Below are 20,510 nucleotides of genomic sequence, written 5' to 3' on the forward strand. Positions count from 1 at the left end.
TGCTTCATTAGTCTTGACGGTTTATTCTTTGCTGTTAGACTTCTGCAAAGGGTTTCTGCTTGCATGTCATAATCGCTTAAAGAGCTGCAGTTCCTATGGAGTCTCAGAAATTGGCCATAGGGGAGATTTTCTCAAAGGGACTTCGAGCAGTGACTATCGAACGGGAGTAGGCTTTTGCAGTTGGTATTTTTCTTACAAGTCCTGGTCTGGAGTGTCATTGGTTGATAGAGATCAGAAGGTCTAGAAATGGAAGCTTCCAGACAGTGATTTTGTGAAGTGTAGATATGGGTTCAGAGTATTAATCCATTCGCTGAATCTCTGGCAGCTGTCTTCTGCTCCTTTCCAGAAGATGAGGATTGCATCTATATAGCATTTACATGTGATGATGTTTGCTTGAAAGGGGTTAGATATAGAAAAAATACACTGTGATTCAAAATGAGCCATGTACAAGTAGGCCAGGCTGGGTGCAAAGGTACTTCCCATGGAAGTACCTTGTATCTAATGGTACAGGTGAGTCGTACATGAAGAAGTGGTTTTTCAGGGCTAGTGTTGTATATTCCATGATGAAATTCACCAGTGTGGTTGTCGGGAGAGTAGTTGTTCTCAGGAAGTTGTTTATCACATCGATAGTACCATATAATGCGTTGATACCTATAAAAATACCTACATTTTTGTGGAAAAGGCATCCGTGGTAAAGGCATATGCGTGGTAGAAAAGTAACAGGTAGGTTTAAACTATCTATGTATTTGTATATAGACAATATAAATACATTTTGATTTTAAAATACAGACACACACACATATATTTGTTTATCCTATTTACCCACGCATCTAGAACCTTAAGAAATCCCTTGTCACTCTACAAATTCCCTTACCACCCAAAATCCCATACCCACCCTATACCCTGGAAATTTTCATGCCACCCCAAAACCCATACCCATCCTAAACCTTAAATATTCCATTAGTACCCCAAAACACATACCTCTCCTAAACCCTAAAAATTCCCTTACCACCCCAAAACCTACCTTAAACCCCCCAGATTTCCCTCACCACCCAAAATCCCATACCCACCCTAAACCATAAAATTCATGTGACACCCGGAACCCATACCACCCCAATCCTAAACATTCCCATACCACCCAATTTCCCATAACCACCCTAAACCCTAAAAAGTACCTTGCCACCTAAAAACCCATACCCCCCTAAACCCTTAAAATCCCTTGTCACCCAAAAAACCTCTCCCACCCAAAAACTTACCCCACGCTGTCTATAAAACGACCCCAAATCCTTCCAATACCCTGAGGCCTAAAACACTGCCCCCAATTAAAAGGGCTAGCCTGATCCCCCCTGCCCTGATCCATAAAACCACCCCACTCTTACAAACTCCCTCCCAAACCCAGTCACTAATCTGAGTAAAATAAATATCCTGGACTTGCAGATAATTGAAAGTAATTATATTAAAACAATACGAATTCACCTACTTTAACTACTGATTAAATAATTTTATAACTCTGTCTATGTTTACCTTTACATAAAATGCAAAATAAGTCTTTTCTATTTGCATATATTTATGTGAACATCTGCCTTTCATTTTTTTCTATGATTATGGCAGATAGATGTGAATGTTATTTCATTGACCTTATTTTTCCTATATTTGCTAAACATCAAGGTGGAGAATCGAACATTTGAGGTCAAATGCATTTGTTCAAATTGCACTGATGTGAATTCGGTCAGAAAAACCAAAACAGAGAAATATTTCACGTGTACTAGATGGTTAGGCTACTATGCGATTCCTTGAAGCTAAAGAAAAAATTAGCAGAGGACATATTTTGTGATACTGTCAAAAGAGTGGACTCTGCCAATTTTTGCCTCCATTGCATAAAGAGTCCTGTATTCAGAACATTCTTGCAGATTTGTTCACTGATTTTCAATTTCCTGTATCTAAATCAGCTGTCATATTGTTAATAAAATATGCAGTATATCCCTTGGTAAGAGCTTTTAAATGAAAGATGGATATGGCTTGATATTCTCAAGTACATTGTGTTTTAACATAAAGTTCAGGAAGAGTGGAACAAAAAGATTTAAAAAGTCAACCTTTTTCTTTGTACAGTTTTAGCATGGCTCCTCTCCCTCTTTATGAAGCCAAATCCTATAATCACTTCTCTTGTATTCCAACAGATGTTGTGGATTGGATTTGGCCCTAAATGAATACAGCACACGCGGGCGGGGGGATACAGGACATTTCCTGCAACACAAGTTCTGTCCTAACTTTGAAATTAATTTATTGTATTTTGGGCTATTTCTACTTTGCAGTTACAATTGTGGGGAAGCAGGCATCAGACTGATTTGGAAGAAATGTAAATTGGAGCTATTCTTTAAGTTAGTTAGGTATCTTTTAATTACAGCAAAAACAGGAACCCATTATCTGTAACAATCATTCATTTAGTACAGAGATATAGCATGATTGATCTTAGATTGTTGCTATGTATTGGAAGTCCATGCCCTGACAAATATATGTGTGATTTGTTATGGTGTCACTGCATTGAAGTTGCATGTGGTAATCTATAAAGCACATAAAATTAAGTAAACTGAACAATTCACAGCAGTACATTTTATTGGAAAAACAAGTGTCCCCAATAAGTATATAACGTTTTTTCAATCAATTCAATGAATATGATTTTTTTTCTGACTAAAGAAATGTTTTACCCAGAGTAGACATCCAATTTATAACAAGAAATATGCAGTGGTTACTCAACATTACCAAAACCAGTCACGATTAAGGATCTCACGTGAGGCAACATGGAATTGAGGGTGGCATAAGGTAGTCGCTATCATATTGCATAAGTTTTGTTTGTAGATTCTGCATTGCTATAGGAGCTGGATGTCATGCTCTGGACTCCTTGGATTTTTAAACATTTTATTTCCATATTTGTACTTCAGATTAAAATATTTATTATAAACAAATAGGAAAAGACAAAATAAGTCCATGTTATACTGATTTTCTCCTGAATACTAGATACTAATGACCAAATCTGGAATTAGCAATCAATAAGGACCACACAGTAACCCATGGAGTGCTTGGGTAAGAATAAATACAGACACAAAAAGCCAAGAAGGGGAACCTTTTATAACTGACTCACAGAATTGCAAATATACCTAATCAATATTAATTGCGTCAAGAAAATGAAAAATAAGATACTTCAAGACTCAGGCGTATCTGAGCCAAAATTAAGTTTTATTGCTCATATGTAATCACTACAAGTTTGGCCAACAGATGAGTAACTTTGTCATCTATCAGTTACACCGTTGCAAGAGTGGATCAACAGTACTCGTGACCCTGATGACAACCTTTTGATCTTAGACTATTATGGGTCATTCAGCTTCTGAAAGATGGAATTTGTGTAACCATTTTTTTATTCATGATTTTGTCTAGTTTCTTGCTATGCTGTATTGATTACCTAGGTGTCAAATATATATTTTTGCCTTAGATACGGCTGAGTGTTGAAGTATCTTCTTTTTCATTTTTGTGATGCAATTAATATTGATCAGGCCTAATTTAAATTATTTGAGTCAGGTATGAAATGATCCCCTTGTTGACTCTTTGTTTCTGTATTCCAGTCCAGAATTACGTTTGCTTGCACAATTCAATCTTTTCAGTTCAAGCAAGCAATAAGAAAATAAAACTAAATTGAAGCACAACCATTGAAGTGTTCAAAAGTTGTAGCAAGAAACGTAACACTAAAAAATATTCAATGGTAAAAAGATGTTCAATTTGAAATTGAATTATGGGTGAATGAAAAATATTGCAAAGTACTGTAATAAAGTTGAAGTGAATAAGCAAAATTCAAGATTAACAAAAATGCCAACAGTGAAAAATGTATGTTAAGCATTTTATGTTATGGCAACACAATCATTTACAGTAATGCAATGTAAAAGAATATACAAATGATGGCAAAAGTACTACTTCAAGAACTCTATGGGACAAACCAAGCATAGGTACATAGGGAAATGTAAAATTAGACTTCCATTAAGTGGAAGAAGACCTACCAAGAGACTGTATCCGTTTTGTGTTGCAAAAGATCGGGCGTCACTGGTGAGAACCTTGGACAAAAACCAGTCAAGGTTTCACTGCATTGGACACATTATGGGGAGGCTCTAGACCTCCAGTCCACTGCTTATCACATTTAAACATGGGTAAAAAAATGTTTTCATTATTCTGGATGTTGCTGCCTCTTCGGATCAGCTCCTCAGTGGCATTGTCACTTACAGAAAATCAGTCAACAGCGCCTCCTCAGGATTCCAGTATGAAACGTTACTGGACCTCAATCACAGGTAAGTATTGTTGTCAGACGTCACTAGTTAAGACACAGTCAATGTTCTGAAGCAGACACAGACAAGAATTTCTAGCAGACCTAGATTCAATATGCCTGAAGCGCAGTTCAAGAATCCAACCCTGAACCAAGTTCTTCCAACAAAAAAACTTGGGGTGGAAAATCTGAGAAACTCCTCAAAATGTACTTGTTCAAGGTGAAAGGTATTTTTAATGCATCTTCTATGTCATATTGTCTACAGTGGCTAAGAGATGTGCAAAGACTTCTACACAAGAATTCTTTACTATTGGGCCAGGGAAATTTGCCAATAACTACTACACTTTGATTTCACTATGGTCCTGTGATATTTGCTTTCCAGTTCACAAAGCACCAAAAAGACTTCTACCTACATTTCTATATATGGCTTTCTAAGCAGTATAGCCTGTGCCCAAAATGAAGGACCTAAGCTGCAGCTTTCCCTGTATGACAAAAATAAATTGCTACCCTTTACCAAAAGCTCTAACCTTAAGGGGTTTCAGTGTAACGTCTCGGAGGACTAGGGCATTACCACCATCGAGATGCCAGAGTAGAAGAGCGTGAACATCAGTTCTGTAGTTGCTTTCTGGAAGAAACAGTTTGAGTTTCTTTAGAAGTGAGAGCTGGTAGCATGCCGCCTTTGTGTTTCGGCTCTGTGTTCCTTGGGGGTGGTACCGGGGGGAATGAGGTTGGTGTTCCGGATGAATCCAAGTGACTTTGCAGTTGGTGAAAACTGCTGCCAAAGTTCATATAATTAAACTGAGTTTGTACTGTATTTTGTTTATTGCTCCTGTCTTGGTTCGGTTGAGCTTCAGGTAGGCATTGGACATCCAGGTCCAGATGGTGTGCAATCAATGTTTAATGTGCTGGCTGTCTAACGCAGAGGATACTTTCACATAGGGTTGGCATATTGATGAATCTTCTTGCTATTACCTGTGAGAAGAGCACTAAGCAGCTCCATGTATAGGTTGAAGATGACAGAAGGTCGTATGGAGTCCACAGGTGATGGGGATCTTTTTTTACTTGTATCAGTTGGAAAGGTAGAAGGAGAACCAGTGAAGGATATTGCTGGCGAATTCCATGTGAGCTTCCAGGGTGCAGGAGGATGGGATAGTCCACTGGGTCGAAGGCAGTTAAGCGGTCCAGAAATATCAGAAGGCAGAGTTCATCTTCATCGGTGGCCAAAAAGGGATCTTTTATAATGTGTAAAATGGCAATTTCTATGCTACATCATAATCTGAAGCCAGTCTGGTAGTCATGCAGAGGATGGATAGCATTGATGTGGTCATAGACTGCTTTTTTGAGGATCTTGGCAGTGAATGATAGGTGAGTGATGGGCCTGTAAGTGGCAAGGTCATCAGGGTATAGTGTAGGCTTCTTTAGGAAAGGAGGGAGGTCTGGCCAGGCTTGAGATTTATTTGGAAGATTCCTTGAGTGAGGTAGGCAATGTAAAGTAGTGTTAAAGAGCACCTCCAGAGGCAGCTTTGATGAAGGTTGATAGTAAGACGTCATTTTTATCAGAAGTGACTTTGAGAGATTTGAATATGTCAGCGAGATCTGGGAGAGATAGGACTTTGAAGGTTGACCATTTCAGACTTCTATGAGACGGGTGGGTGTAAGAATTGAAGCAGGCTTGGTGTCTTTGGTATGCTATTCAATCATCTGTATTTGTTCACAGAAAAAGAGGTTGATGGCATTGAACATTTCTGTGCAGTGAGGAATAGATGGGTCTTGCATGGGGTTGATATAGTGCCTGATTGTTTCTGTTGGTGGCTTCATTGATGGTGTTGATATAGTACATTGCTTTGGCCCATATGTTGAATTGTATGTGTTTAGAGGAGGGCCTTCAGTATGAAGAGGTCTTCCGGTGCCGTTATTTTCATCTAACTAGAGAGTCAACGTGTTGGCTATCAATTTTAGAACAGATCATTTTTGAAAATGTTAATATTAATATGGGCTTTTAAAAAATTTAATTCACATCATAAATTGCATTTTCCCAATAACATACAACTTAGTATAATAAATGTCTTTGCAGTTTTGTTGAGTCCTCTATTCAGTCAACAAATTATTCCACGTGTCATGCCTCTAATAATATATCATAACGTGATACTGTTACTACTTAGTATCCTTGTTAGAACTTCCTTACAAGTAGTTGTTGGACTTGGTCCTTTCTGCTGGTTCACCCCCAAACTTTTTTCCTTCTCCCCTCCTGTTTAGCTGAATTAGTTTTTGTTGGCCTTAGAATTCTGTGTACATTACCACTACTAACCAGTGTTCATTCTCTGAAACATGGTACAATTGCTTACACCTTCTTGACATATTTTATTTATTTAGTTATAAGTCCCTAGTAAAGTGGTATACCCTGTACTCTGGCCAGTAAATTAACTGCTACTAGGGGGCCTGCAGCACATATTGTGCCATCCACTTAAGTTGCCTTTTAAAAGATGTCTCAGGCTTGCAATGGTAGCAATACATATGCCAACCCTAGAGTAGGCCCTAAATATCCCATGCGGTAGGGTGCAGTGTATTTAAAAAGTTGGACATGCACCTTTTGGTTTTACATGTCCTAGTAGGGAAAACCTCACAAATTCATTTTTTCACTGATGTGAGGTCTACCTCTCACATCAGAAAATATTGGATTACTGTGTGTTTGGGAGCAGGTAGGAATATCATATTTGGTGTCTAATTAATTCTACTTTAAAATCCTCTTTAATTGTAACGTTGGATTTTAAGTTACCCTTCTGAACAAAATCAATTTTTAGAAGATTGGCATTTTCTTGTCCTGACCGTTTGGTGCCTGCATCCTATTTCCTGGATTACATGACTAGGCGTAGTTGGCAGTTGGCCTTAGTGTATTCCTCATGGACAACCACAAAATAGATGGACTGGGTGTTGGCAGGATGGGCCATCCTAGCGGGATATGGTGCAGAGCTGTGCACAGTCCCACTTGCCCTTCAAAGACACTGCCTCAACTCACAAAGAACTTCACACTAGCTTGTTGTGATTGCAGACAGCCTGGGACAAGAGCAGAGAGGCAGGAAATTCCCAGCACTTCAGTGGGGGGAAAACTCCAGAAGCTTCATCCCAGTTCAAAGTGGGCACCAGGTATAACAATAGAACCATCACACCACTCTTCAGTACACACCTGGACCTGGGCATACTACAGAAGAAGAACTGCCCTGCTGTCAGAGGTCTGCACTGCTGCCTGAGGATGCCTTGCATTTCAAGAGAGATGACTGGAACTGCTCCCTTCATCCTAGACTACCAGAAGTGACTTAAGTCAGCTGAATGACCTCCTGCTCAGATCTACAGGGACACAGGAAGCTTTAGAAACCTCCCTGCTACTGCCCAGCTGACCTATTACACTGGACATGAAACTGGAGCTGCCTGGGCTCTAATGGACTCTGATGCAGTGAGTTCCTGATCTCCAAGAGATGCCTCCCAGGTCCTGGAAGAAAGGCAGTAATCCTGAAGTCTTGAACTCTTTGTGACCGCAAACATGCCCATTTGCACCAAGATGTTGCTGCCCACCAATGTCAACAGCCTGCGGTGACTGCCAATGCGAACCTCCAGCAACGACCATCTGCAATGCCTGACAGGATCTTGATGTCACCGCGCTGACCGTCTGTGATGCATAGCCTGCTCTTCACGCAACAGTGACAACCATTTGTGATGCTCTCTGTCTATTCCTTGCTGCCTCCTCCACAGTGAACTAGACTCTTTGCACCAAATTTTGAGAAGGTAACTTTTTTAGCAAGATTAACCCGGTCCCTAAATCTAGCATGACCAGATGACCGAGAGTGGCGCATTGTGGTTTTCAGCGCTATTCCTATTTAAATCTTTGATAATGAATAGCTCCAGTTGTACTGATTGCATTTTTATTGTTTTTGAGTGAAATTAGTTATTAAACTGTGCTCTATTTTTATAAATTGGTAGAGTAAGATTCTTGTGTTGTGTTTTTAATTTTTCTACAATTTAAGTGCTGCAAAAACACTTTATACATTGCCTCTAAGTTAAGCCTGACTGCTTTTGTGCCAGTCTGCCAGAGGGTTAAGCAGAGGTTCATTTAGTGACTTTTTGTGGTTCACTCTGATAAGGATTGTGGCTATTGGTCGAGTAAGGCTTTACCAACCAAGAACCCGATTTCTCACAATAGTGACTTTGTTTTGATGGTAAACCAAAATATTACCAAAGGCAGAACAAAGCAGAGTAAAGTTGAAGAACTCAACAGACTTGGACTATTTTGACAGTTTTAGTTATGATGTTAATCAAAATATATACTATGACCATCCATATATTTGAAAATCAGACGTTCCATGTAATCACTTTATTAGAATCATTGAGGAAAGGTATAATGGAGATATTGTAACCCAAACACCACTGACATTTTAACTTTAATTTATGAAATAAGGATTTATGAAAGAAATCTTAAATGCAGTCTATTCAGAGCTTAAAACAGGTATTTTGTTCAGTAAGGATTAAATAAGGGCGTTCAATCATTTTCTAGTCAGCAGGTGTAACTCATGCACTAAAAAAAACTTGTCCCAAAATGAGTGCTGGTGCCTAAGCTTTCTGAGACTGAAGACAATCAGTGATATGAAAATCCAATGGGGTATTGCATAATTTGTAGCCTGTGCTGGTATTGCCTGACCCATCGAAACTAAAAGGCACTAACAGATAGTTTCATTGTGTCCACTTCTGTTTCAAACTGAGAGAGAGGAACATGCCCACCCCATCCATTTGACACATTTCAGGGTAGACACATGCCACTGGCTTTCAATGTCACATACTTAGTTGTTGAGGGAGATGTGATATTAGAAAAGGGGTTCCCAAATCAATGCTGGTTCAGTTAAACCATGCTCCTATCATCTGGGTGTGCACAATCATAGGCCTTTGCCGATAATTCTTATCATATGATCATGCTATTGAATGCCCATGGATGGGCTTCAATTTCTAAGACTTGATGTATGCTCTTGAGGTCCATCTGCCTGCAACTAATATCCTATCTTACCGAGATGTTGTAGGTCTCATGTGGCTCCAACATATTTAGTAGCTACTCTAGTATTGACGCTTAATTCTGAGGTTTTGGAAAACGAAGATTTTATCCCAATCTTTTGCTATAGTGCATGTCATTTTGAACCTTGCTTCTCTTAGGCTAACAACTGATTACCTTTAGTTGATGAAAAATGAAATGTGCTTTTTTTAATCCTATGATTGAGTGTACACAATTTGAACACTTTTTCTTGCAAATTTGAGCTGTTATGTCTATGTATAATCATTGGATATTCTGTTTTGTGATGTGGTGTTGAACTTTATAATCTGAACTTTCTATGTATTTTTATAGATGTTGTCTGTACTAGTATTCATAAAACACTTCTTTTTCTGATTGGCAAATTGATATTGCCATTAAAAAGAGTAGGATAAAAGCCAGGGAAAGCAAGACCAGAGACATCAAAATGTATTGTTGAGTAAGAGAAAATGTTATGAGCACATCCAACTTGTAGGTGGTTGTCTGTTCAATCTGATAACACCTTGTTCCTCGTCTTAGTTATTAAATAAAAGTAAGAATGTTATCTCATTCTGTTTTGCTTAAAACTTGGTACAATAGTCTTGTAAAGTTCAGCATATCTATGAGAACAGGTAATTTGATATTTGGCATATTTTTTACTTAAAAAGATGACCTAGAAATATCTGGGTAAAGTGAAGTGCAAAATGTCTTAGATACTTTCCACCAACAAGCAAAACTTTGATGCTCTTTTACCTACCCATAATTCCTATGCCAGCAATGTGGTTAACTAAGTTAACTGCTTATTGCTAAAATATGAAACGATCTTTAGGTCCCATGTGTGAATCCTGCCTAGGCTCACTCATCCATCCTTTCCTCTGAGGTTGATAAATTTGGAACCATACATGGGGTTAAAGTAAAATCTGTTGTTGTTTGAAATGGCTGAAGTGCAGTATGAAATACTATATAAAACAAGTTATTATTATTACTAGGATGAACAAATAGTATAATAAAAGTGATTTTGCCTTAAAACAATTGCTTTGTGGTCAAGAAGCCTAGAAATAGTAGAGAATTAATGTGCAGTTGCCCCCAGCAGCAAGGCACCATTCATGTACCATGCCAAGGGAGCCTGGCTCTACCTAACACTAATGCAGATGAACAACATTCATTCATGTAAGCTTATTGTTCCTTTCTGTTTTATATGCAGGTGATCCTGATCCTTACAAAATACTACCACTCTGACATGGGAAAAGTGCTGGAAAGTTCTATGTGGAGGTAAGATTTTGAAATGAAAATCTCATTAATGTCAATGCAAATAGGGACACAAAAGAATGTAAGAACAGTTATCTCAAGATGAATGTTGCCTTTATGATTTAACACCAGTATTGACTTTCACTTCTTTCATTGAGGTTGTCTGTAAGCAGAGATGGTATTTTGGAGATGTGTTCATAGATTTACCTCCATTTCCATACTTTTCTAAACTACGGGTGAATCAAGGCAAGATATATGTCAATGTAGCAGAAATCCAATTTCTTGGTATTAGGGTTTATTTTCTACTGGTTATATTAATGTTGATGGTTATACAATTTATTGAAATCTCACAAGGATAAGCTAAGTTGAGATGAAAATATATCATAGTCGCCTTATCTTTTGCTCTTCTTTATGAGTGGGCAAAAAAGAGTACTGATCTCTTACATTTACATCTCATGCACTGCATGTCTACTGAAACATAGTGATGCAAAACATGTAGGTCAAACAGACCAAAGGTAAGATATCTGAAAAGTAATTGTGAATCCCAATATAAAAGAAGACATACTATTATAGACTGTGTACTTATTGTGTTTTCTGACTTGGAATCCATGAATGTTACATATATTATTAAATATATCAAGATTATTTAGCTGATCAATAAGGCCAGTCTTGCAATTAGAGAGATATTTGTAATATCACTGTCTTAAAATTGTGTTTTGTTTACTAATTAATTTTCAAGAGTTGTAAAGAATGCTATGTGATCGACAGCTATGCCTAAGCTTTATCACCTTACCTCTTTTTCAGTGTTTCTAAAGATTTTTAATGTGTGACAATTTATTCATGTCTCTGTTAGCTCCATTGTGGTCCATTCCATCACTCTGGCGTACACAACATAAAATCCAAGCCATCATTAATAAACAGTTACAACGTGGAATAACAATTAGTGTGTTTTCAAATTGTCATTATCCATCTGTTTGGATTATATATAACATGATTTCCATTCAGAAATTGGTGTTTTTGTATCATGCAAGGTCTTATGGGCAAAAGTGAAACCTTGAACTGCAGGGTTTTTACAGTCAGCTAGGCAAGGCTTTAATTACTGAATTACTATTTTGGAAACTGACTACAATACAGTTCGAATGAATGATCAATGATGAGTTGTATAATGCCTTAGTCAATATTTGTAACATATTTTCACAAAAAAGAGTTTTGGCTTCTAAAATGAGTGGGACTAAACAGCAGCAAACATTGAGCTCTGCTCAGCATAGTCTGAGCTGCAATAATATATCATAGTAGAAACCATAGTCTGATACTTTTGGAAGGTGTTTAGGAGATATGGTCTCAGGATACTTAAACATTGTGTAGGTTTCATTAAAATTTGGGTTCCCTTTGACTGAAAGTACACAATGAATATAGCTTGGGGCAAAATGTCCAAGAACAGATAAAGTAAGATGCTGAGCTTGAAGTTGATGATATACATAGGAGGAAATGGCACTGACTTGATCTATTTATTATGCACATTCCTGTGATGCGTACTTAAATTCATGTATCACTTTTTGCCCTCGGCTGATTGACATTTTGTGGGGGTTCATTCTGAATTATTCAGTATGTTTATTCTCAGCTACAGAATTTCCATACTGTATTGAGGTGGGATTAGGTGATGTTTGTCTACTGTGCATCTTAATTGGAAGCCAAGAATATGCTTTCAAGGGCAAGTAAGCATACATTAGCCGTTGCATTAAAACAATTAGAACTGCACATATTTTACATCATATTTGCCATGCTTCAAATCAGATTCACAATATTAAAATTAAATGTGATTTGAAAAAGATGCACATTTTGGGATTGTAAAATAAATGTCTAGATTTGGTCCTTGCACATTCATATTTTACAGGTTGTATTTCATTACCACACCAGAGCATCAACATGCACATTAAAGAGTATGCAATGTATTTTTCTCTATTTTATAATAAAATCAGTTGATGCTGGGTTGCCATGGATGATTTTCTCTTATAATGAAGGCCTAAACTGAGAAACATTTGATCTCTTTTTATTTTATTCTTTATTTATAAGTTACAGAGTATAGTGATTGGGAAGAAAACATGTTTTAGTGCCTGATCATTACTTCATCTATCCGTCACTGTGGGACTAATAAACTGTCAGAATAGCACTTGTTTTTAGACTCTATGTGTTGAAGTGGGATTCTGGTGACATAAATAACATGTTTGTAAACCATATATATAACCGAAAGCATAAACTCTCTCTGTATTTTGTATGTTTTTGTCTCTTTCAATTGTGAGTACATGCTACCTTTATATACATTTTTTGTGTTGTAGATAAATCAGTCTTTTGAAAATAAGAAAAATCCTGGGTATATGCTTAACAGATGTATAGTTATCTACTCATTTAGGGGAGTTCAGAGTCAGTGCTATTTTAAGTTGTGTTTCTGCCAGAAACAACATTGTTTTATTAAATTAATTCTCTGTGCCTGGATTCCATTTCGATCCAAAACAAGATAAGATTCAAAGGCAAGTGACAGCCTTAAAAAGTTTACATGAATTCGAGTCAAGGTCCTGCAGACAGCAGCATTGAACTTGATTCCCTAGCAAGGACACTGTGGACCATAAGGAAACTGTCACTAAATGCATTCACATTGGTCTACACCATTTCCAAACATTCACGAACATATTTTGCTTAGTGCCACACTGCAACTTTCTTACAGAACCTGCTGTTGTTTTAACATTCTGTTCTTTTCTGGGATTTAGTCTGAACACTGTAGACAAGGTCGAACAACAATGTCGCTTGGTATTCTGTTCTGGTCAGACCCCAGCACCTAGTCAAAACACTCAGATACAGCTGTGGTTTCGGAACAAGTACTTTGGTCATATAGGTATACACAGGTGGTAAAACACAGTTGGAGAGGGATCTTTCTAGAGAAGGGAGCATGACAGCACCTGTGATGTGGATCTTCCATCTATAGACAAAGGTACAGGGTCTGCTGCTAAACACCCAGAGATCTTCTAATATATAATCAAGGGAGGGGGGGTTATGCCCCACTGTCATAAACTATGACAGCACCTTTTATGACTACTTGCTATACTAACCATGTTTGTGTTAGGCATTTTTCCACTTGTTGTGGCACGTATACTGCATACTAGAGCACGTCAGTTAAAATAAACATTTTAAACTTTTCTCAAGTCTTTGTCTAATCCTATTTTGGACTGGTACAAGAGTGAGAGCGAAAGGGCTTGTCCTACAACCAGGATTCCTGAGAGGGTCGAGAGGGTTGTGTTCTGGGGTGTCTAATCACTTGTTCCTCTCTGAGTGTGTGGGAAGGCAAGTGAGGCACTATAGCTAGTCGGTCCCCGGGCTCATGGGTAGTCAGATGATAGGATTACTCAGTCCCTGCCTACTAAGGTTCCATGATCCCAAGCATAGCACTGTAGCTCATTGCGCCATTGGGGCTGCACCTCACTGATGAGGCTGAAAGGGTCTGTTTGTGTGTCTGTTTAAAGAGGAACATTGTTTGGCAATCAAGCTGGATTTTTCTCTTTGGGAAGTGGACAAGATTTATTTGCAATCAGTTTACCCTTCATGTAATTAAATAGTTGACATAAATAATACCATGAAATTTACTAGATTTAATTAAACCTCTTGTTGCTGTTGTTCTTAGCAGAGAGGCCCGCTATGATGAAGAGCTTAATTTGATAATAAATGAGTTATAAGGAATTTTTGTAAATTGAATAGGGTAGGTTTCAATCCAGAGATCTCTGCAATATATATTTTTATATACTTATTTTTATTTATTTGAGTTTTATAGAGCGCAACCCAGACCCGTGACGGTATCAGAGCACTTTGCAGGATTGACAAGTGGAATACAAAACACTTGGGAGGGGTGAATATATTTGGGATGAAAAAAATGGAAAAAAACAGGTAGATACATTATACAAGAAACAAGCAGTCACAAGAACCAGGTGGGATGCCCAGAGGTGCAGAGTAATAAGTATCAACTGGAGTAACCATTGAGAGGCCCTAATAGTCGCTGAGCAGATTGTAGTGCAAGCGTTAGGAGAGTAATTTTCCCAGTAGGAAGGTTTTGGCTTTCTTTTTAAAGCGTGCCAGAGACGGAAGTCTTTTAATGGCGGGCGGGGTGAGTTTCATATTCTTTGAGCGGACCCAGAGAAGGCCCGACATTTTGTTTCTCACAAGCAAGCTGGTTGGAGCAAGAGGTCGCTGTAGGACCAGGAGTTTCTTGCTCCTCCAGATACCATGAGTTTCTGGGCAAGAAATGCAGGGGAGTTAGAGTACAGAGCCTTGTGAGTGATGCAAGCCGGCTTAAGTTGGATTCTGGCCTCGAGAGGAAGCCAGTTCAGAGCTTTGAGGTGTGGAGAGATGTGGTCGAGCTTCTTAGAACCTGTTAGGAGTATTGCGGCAGTGTTGAGGCAGGCTATCAATGGGGCCAGAGAGGCGGCGTCTAAGCAGTTGGAGGGGAGGGGGTCATTGAAGTGATTGTACGGGTTGAGTGTGGATAGAATTTTCGAGATGGAATGTTCATCATAAACTTTGAAGTTGGACTAGTGCGCTTGGTTTTTGGGAGATGTCTGGGAGGGAAGCGCAGAGGGAGGAAGCAGAGCCGGAGGGGTCTGGGAATTAGTGGCGGCTCTAAGCTTGTTTCCTTGGGCAGAGCTTTTGTCGCAAAAGAAGAAGGAAAATTCCTCGCATGATATTGTAGATTTAGGGGTTTCTGTGGAGGTTTTCGCCAGTTTGTTAGATTGTTCGAATAGCTTGCGAGGTCTGTCTTGGCGTTCTCCACTTCTGTTCGGAAGAATTCTTTTTTTGAGTTGAGGATTTTCCTATTGTAGGCATTTCTAGCCTGGCGGAGGGATCTCCTCTCATTGTTGAAGGATCCGTTGAACCAGGGGTTCCTGTCTTTGATTTTGGTTCTTTTTAGTTTTAGCGGAGCAAGGTCCTCAAGAATGTTGGATATAGTCATGGAATAGTGTTCAGTGAGGTTGTTTACCATTGTGATATGAGGAGGGGCAGGTGTGAGGTCAATCTCACAATGAACAGCCAGTTTCCAGTGGTCAAGGTTCTTGGTGTCTCTAGCCCAAAGTTTGGGAGTCACGGGTTGTGGTGCCCAAGTCTTGTGGGTGCCAGGCAGAAGGAAGGTGATAGCTTGGTGGTCAGACCAATCACACAGGTCTTTATATAGTTGTGGCCCATGAACATCATTCCTTATGATCGAGCCAGCACAAATATTTATTGTACTGTGTCAAGGAATGGGGTATCCATTCATAAACACCGATTACAATAGTCCAATTGGCTGGTAGGCTTAAAGATTTGTTCTCCAGGAAATATAATGTACTATGATATAGTGTTTTATCTTTGCAGTTTAAAATGACTACAATAACCAATTATCACAGATGCTCAACTCAGTGGTACTCAATTAATCACCCTCATAGGCGTGTCATTGGAGCTGAATGTGTGTCTAGCAAGCAACAAGGATTTCCACTGAAGGTTATTTAATCTCAGAGCTAACACATTGATTTTCAAAGTGGGCAACATTTCCAGTTCAAATTAAATATATAACTAAGAATGCACCAGAATGACAAGCAGACATATGAAGTGGAGGCAAAGAAGGGACATGTTTGGCAATTGGAGGCAAATGGCAATAAACACATTGATGAAGAGCTTGGCAGATGAAGGACGTAGTTTGGACACAAGAGGGACACAGAGTCTGAGGGGAACCATGAGCGGGACGACAACGGTGATGGGGCAGTGCTGAGTGAGGCATCTGATGCTACTGGAACCGGCGTAGTGATTTAGTGATTAAAGAAGAGATGGGTCCTGGGGCAGGAAGTGTCTCTGACACTAGAAAGAGTAATGGGTTACAAACATGGCAGTCCACATTTTCTGTAGTAAACACAATTTAAATAAACAGCTTCTAGCCTGTGTGATGATTCAGTACATATACTATTGGTATACTCTTCTAATGTTAAATGGCGGAATCATATCCCCTATTCTTGCATTATGAATTGTAGTCAATTTCTGTATAAAAACCCATTCATCGTCCTTCTCAAATTAAATACAAAAAAATCTTGCATAACTGTAATGAAGAATCCTTCAAGTACAGTAGCCTTTATACCAACCCTTGTAGCTATTAAGAGTCTTTTGTTCCCTTTTTAAGCCCCGTATGTGCCCTTCCTACATATTTAAATATTGTGCTTATGTTCGTCTAGTTTCATTTTTTCGTTTCTCCCTTCTCAAAAAGCAATACTAAGAGATGATTTGCCATACTGCTAATACAATATCAAAAACAGTGCCACCTGGTACACAGTTTGCACATACACAAATGGGAATTCTTGTATGATATCAAACACTTACATACACTGCACTTACCTGTTGGTATTGGATAGCTGATACAGCTCTTACTTCCACATTTACATAGGAAGATGGAACACAGCTGTAATCAAGTGCCTGTCTTTCTAAAGTGCAAAAATGCTTATATGGGCTGTTTCCCGGAATATTATGAAGCCTAAAGAACATGGCTTGTTGGGGTAGTGGGGCTCAAAGTAATTAAAAAATGACAGTGGGAAGAACTGAAAATTTGTCAGGCAGTTTTCTATACTGTTTAAAGTGTGTGTGTTTTTCTTTAATTCGGTGGCTCTCAACTCGTTCATGATTGTATTGTCCTGCCGATCTATTTTATATGACTACTATCCGCTAGCTAATTTTATTTTGTGTCCCCATAGGCTCTTCAGAGTATTGCATGTTCTTGACTGCCCTAGGGCTTGTCTGCTGCGTTTCCCTGGCAATAGATCTTTTATTTCCTCTATTGAGCTTATTTAACAGATAGGCATCTTTCAATTATCACTTTGAAAATCTTAAAATTGCTTTTGTATAAATCGAAAAACAGTTCATGTTGGAACTTTTGCTTTTCTATAAGCTTCTCAATCAGTGAGATGAAACACTATTATGAGGTATAGTCAAGGGCATTGAAAGTGATGGTTTGAGGTGATTCTGCAAGGGTGAGGCACCTGTGTGGAAGATGTTGTGCTCCACCACAGAAAGACCAGTCCACGGAGAGACCTCCCTAGCCCCACACCCTGTAACTGCCGATGGGTCTGTTCTCTTCCACCCAGTATCTGCACAATACCTTTCTTTCCTTCTCCCACCGCATTTCTCCATCCCTGTTGTGCTCTCCATCTTTGTCCCTCCACTGTGAAACATCTCTTCTCTCCGAGCCCAATGTCTCAGTCAGGTCCATCTTAACAACATTATAGGCCCCCGGGCAAAGCAGTGCACTGGGCCCTGCCTACACAACCACTCACAGGAATAAAAGTGTTTAACAGAAAATGTGTGTTAAATTCTGGTCTGCATGGGGCCCATATGCTCGTGGGGCCCCAGGCAACTGCCCAGGGTGCCCATGCATTAAGACAGCAGTGGTCTCAGTGTCTCTCCATTCCTTCTCTTTGCATATGTTTCTTTCTGCACTTCCTGCCTGTTCGGCCCTGCTGTTCCCTCCACTCACCAACTGCTTGTCTGAAGTTTGTGGCAATGTTGCTGGCAGGTGTAGAGGCCAACAGTTGAGGCGTGGTTTGTGTTGCGTAAGGCACATTACCAATGTACTATACACATAAAGACTACTATTCACACACTATGCCATTTTACTACAGGAGGACTTTGTCCTTGGAAGACCTAGGGAGGCAAAATGGGGAAACCAAGGTGATTACTGGATTAATTTTCATCAACATCATTAGGCAACATATAATGTAATATTCATGTGCTTCAAAAAAGGATATTGTGCTACATGGTGTAAACATGTCATCATCATTACTTCGTTCCTACAGAAGGTGTAAGGCACCAGTTTTGCAATGTTGTTTGCAGTCAGTCAGCTTCCAAATAAAATAAATCATCTAATCAAATAAAATTGAAATAAAAAGAAATATTTTGCACTTATTGCAGCCAGCAAGAAATCAGTATCAGTAATGTGGCACTGATATCCAATAGCCAGGCACCCAACTCAAATTGATTATCACAATTGAATGGATGTGTATTATGCATACAGAGCACATCAAGAATTAGAGGCAGGCCACTATTCTTTTATCTATGGAAAATGTTATGTCACAAACCAGCAGCCTGTTAATGCCCAACAACAGTCAAAATAGGATTTGAAGTGGTGGTGCAGTGTTGCCTGATGCTGGGATATTTTCACATTACTCTTTGATTCAGAATTACCGATAATTACTTGATTACTCCTGTTCGTGTAATTTCAGGGAACATCTTACTATTTCTTAGCACAAAATGCATCTTTATGTCCATTTTGAAAGCGAGGGTGCATTTTGCACTAAGAAACTAGTGTTAAATGTTAGGGGTAAATTGGGCAAAAATGTACTCCAAGAGCACCTTTAGTGTGTGGCTGTACGCACTCCCTATTCACTTTCTGCTGCATTTAGTGCTATTTCTTAGTGCCAAAAGTCATCTTCATGTCCATTTTGGACACGAGGAGGCCTTTTAGGTGTCCCAGCGCTATACGGTTACTGCAGGTGAGGGAGGTCCAACCGAGGTGTTAGCATTGATTAAAGAGCCAAGTCTTTAAGGTCTTTCTGAACTTTTGGATTTGATCAGGCTCATATGAGAAGGCAGGGAGCTCCAACACATTCTGGCCGTCTCACTGTGAAAAACCTGCCTCCCATACAGGACGTAGCATGACCAGGTACACAGAGCAGGCGCTCTGTACAGATACATGTACCAACCATCTGCTGCCTTTTCAGTCTCCTCTGCCAATGGAAGCCACCATATGGATAGGTATAAGCACAGGTGACAAGACATGAAGTGGTCAAAGTAACTAGTGGTATGATGGAAGATTTGTGTACCAACTTGAGTATGACAGCCCATTGTTGAACACCCAGCATGTCATATTATCACTTAGGGTGTACAGCTATTATACCTTGAATAAGTACACTCAGTTGGTAGACAGTGTTTTCTTTGAAATAAATAAATGCTGGGCCGAAGACCTTTTTAAGGGCTTACCACTGGTGCTGTTCGTGCCTCTTCTTACACCACTCTACATTTCCTGTCTCTTTATATCACTCTTGTAGGTTGTTTTTCATTCCTTCTTTCTCCCTTTATTACTGTTTAACTATTGTTCTCTTCCTTTCTGCCATTCCTGCCTTTCCCTCTCTTACTGTGTATCAAAGCCTCATGCTGAAAAAGTTATTACGGTCCCCAAAGAGTGGGATTGCTCCCCTTATTCAACCCTTGGACAAATTAGGCACTGTGAGTATATCTCAGTTTGCAAATCTTCTGAAGGCAGAAGTGTCATACCTTCATTGGAGAAACATTTGAGAAAACCTTGGCAATAATGTAGTTGGCAAAAGGGGATCATTATTTACAATTGTGAACTTTTCAACTTAGTGTATGTTCCATTAACTGTAAGGCAGTTATATTGATAATGCCCATTTCTTAACCCTTCTCTGGCTGCTAAGCCTTTATACTTCAGGCTCTGTTATTACATCGACTTGTGTTCACCTCATATCTTTGTTGTTAGGCAATACCGGGCTCCTGGGTGGAGCACCAAGGCATAGACAGTGTTTAATTTGGACCAGTGGTTTCCAGTGTTTGGCACCAGCACTTAATTTTCAACACCAGCACCAGCAATTTAGAGACGCGCACAACAGCAGTTTTTTATTCATTCAAATATACATTAAAATGACTAATAACAGCCACCAAAGCCATTCTTATAGCTTTGGGCTGCTGGAATAGTCTGAATTGTCACACTTCTCTGGGTGTGATGTTTAGTGGTTGTGTTGTCACTGTAACTGGCAGCACTGACAGCAGGAATGAGTGGTGCAAGCGAAAGTGGCCTCCTGGCGAGGATCCTTGCACTTATTTTTTTTTTATTTACAA

The 20,510-nt window shown here is 39.2% G+C and overlaps 1 protein-coding gene across 5 annotated transcripts in view; it reads left to right on the forward strand.

The window, feature by feature from the left end:
• SORCS2 (sortilin related VPS10 domain containing receptor 2) overlaps window positions 1-20,510 on the forward strand; it is a 2,087,100-nt gene that overhangs the window by 407,395 nt on the left and 1,659,195 nt on the right. For all 5 annotated transcript variants that reach the window (XM_086964129.1, XM_086964126.1, XM_086964127.1 and 2 more), the window contains exon 2: window positions 10,558-10,625. In XM_086964129.1, coding sequence (XP_086820255.1) covers window positions 10,558-10,625 — 68 coding nt within the window. The remainder of the gene's footprint in view (window positions 1-10,557; window positions 10,626-20,510) is intronic.

The sequence above is a fragment of the Lissotriton vulgaris genome, chromosome 3_2, assembly GCF_964263255.1.
Source record: "Lissotriton vulgaris chromosome 3_2, aLisVul1.2, whole genome shotgun sequence".
Taxonomy (NCBI): Eukaryota; Metazoa; Chordata; class Amphibia; order Caudata; family Salamandridae; genus Lissotriton; species Lissotriton vulgaris.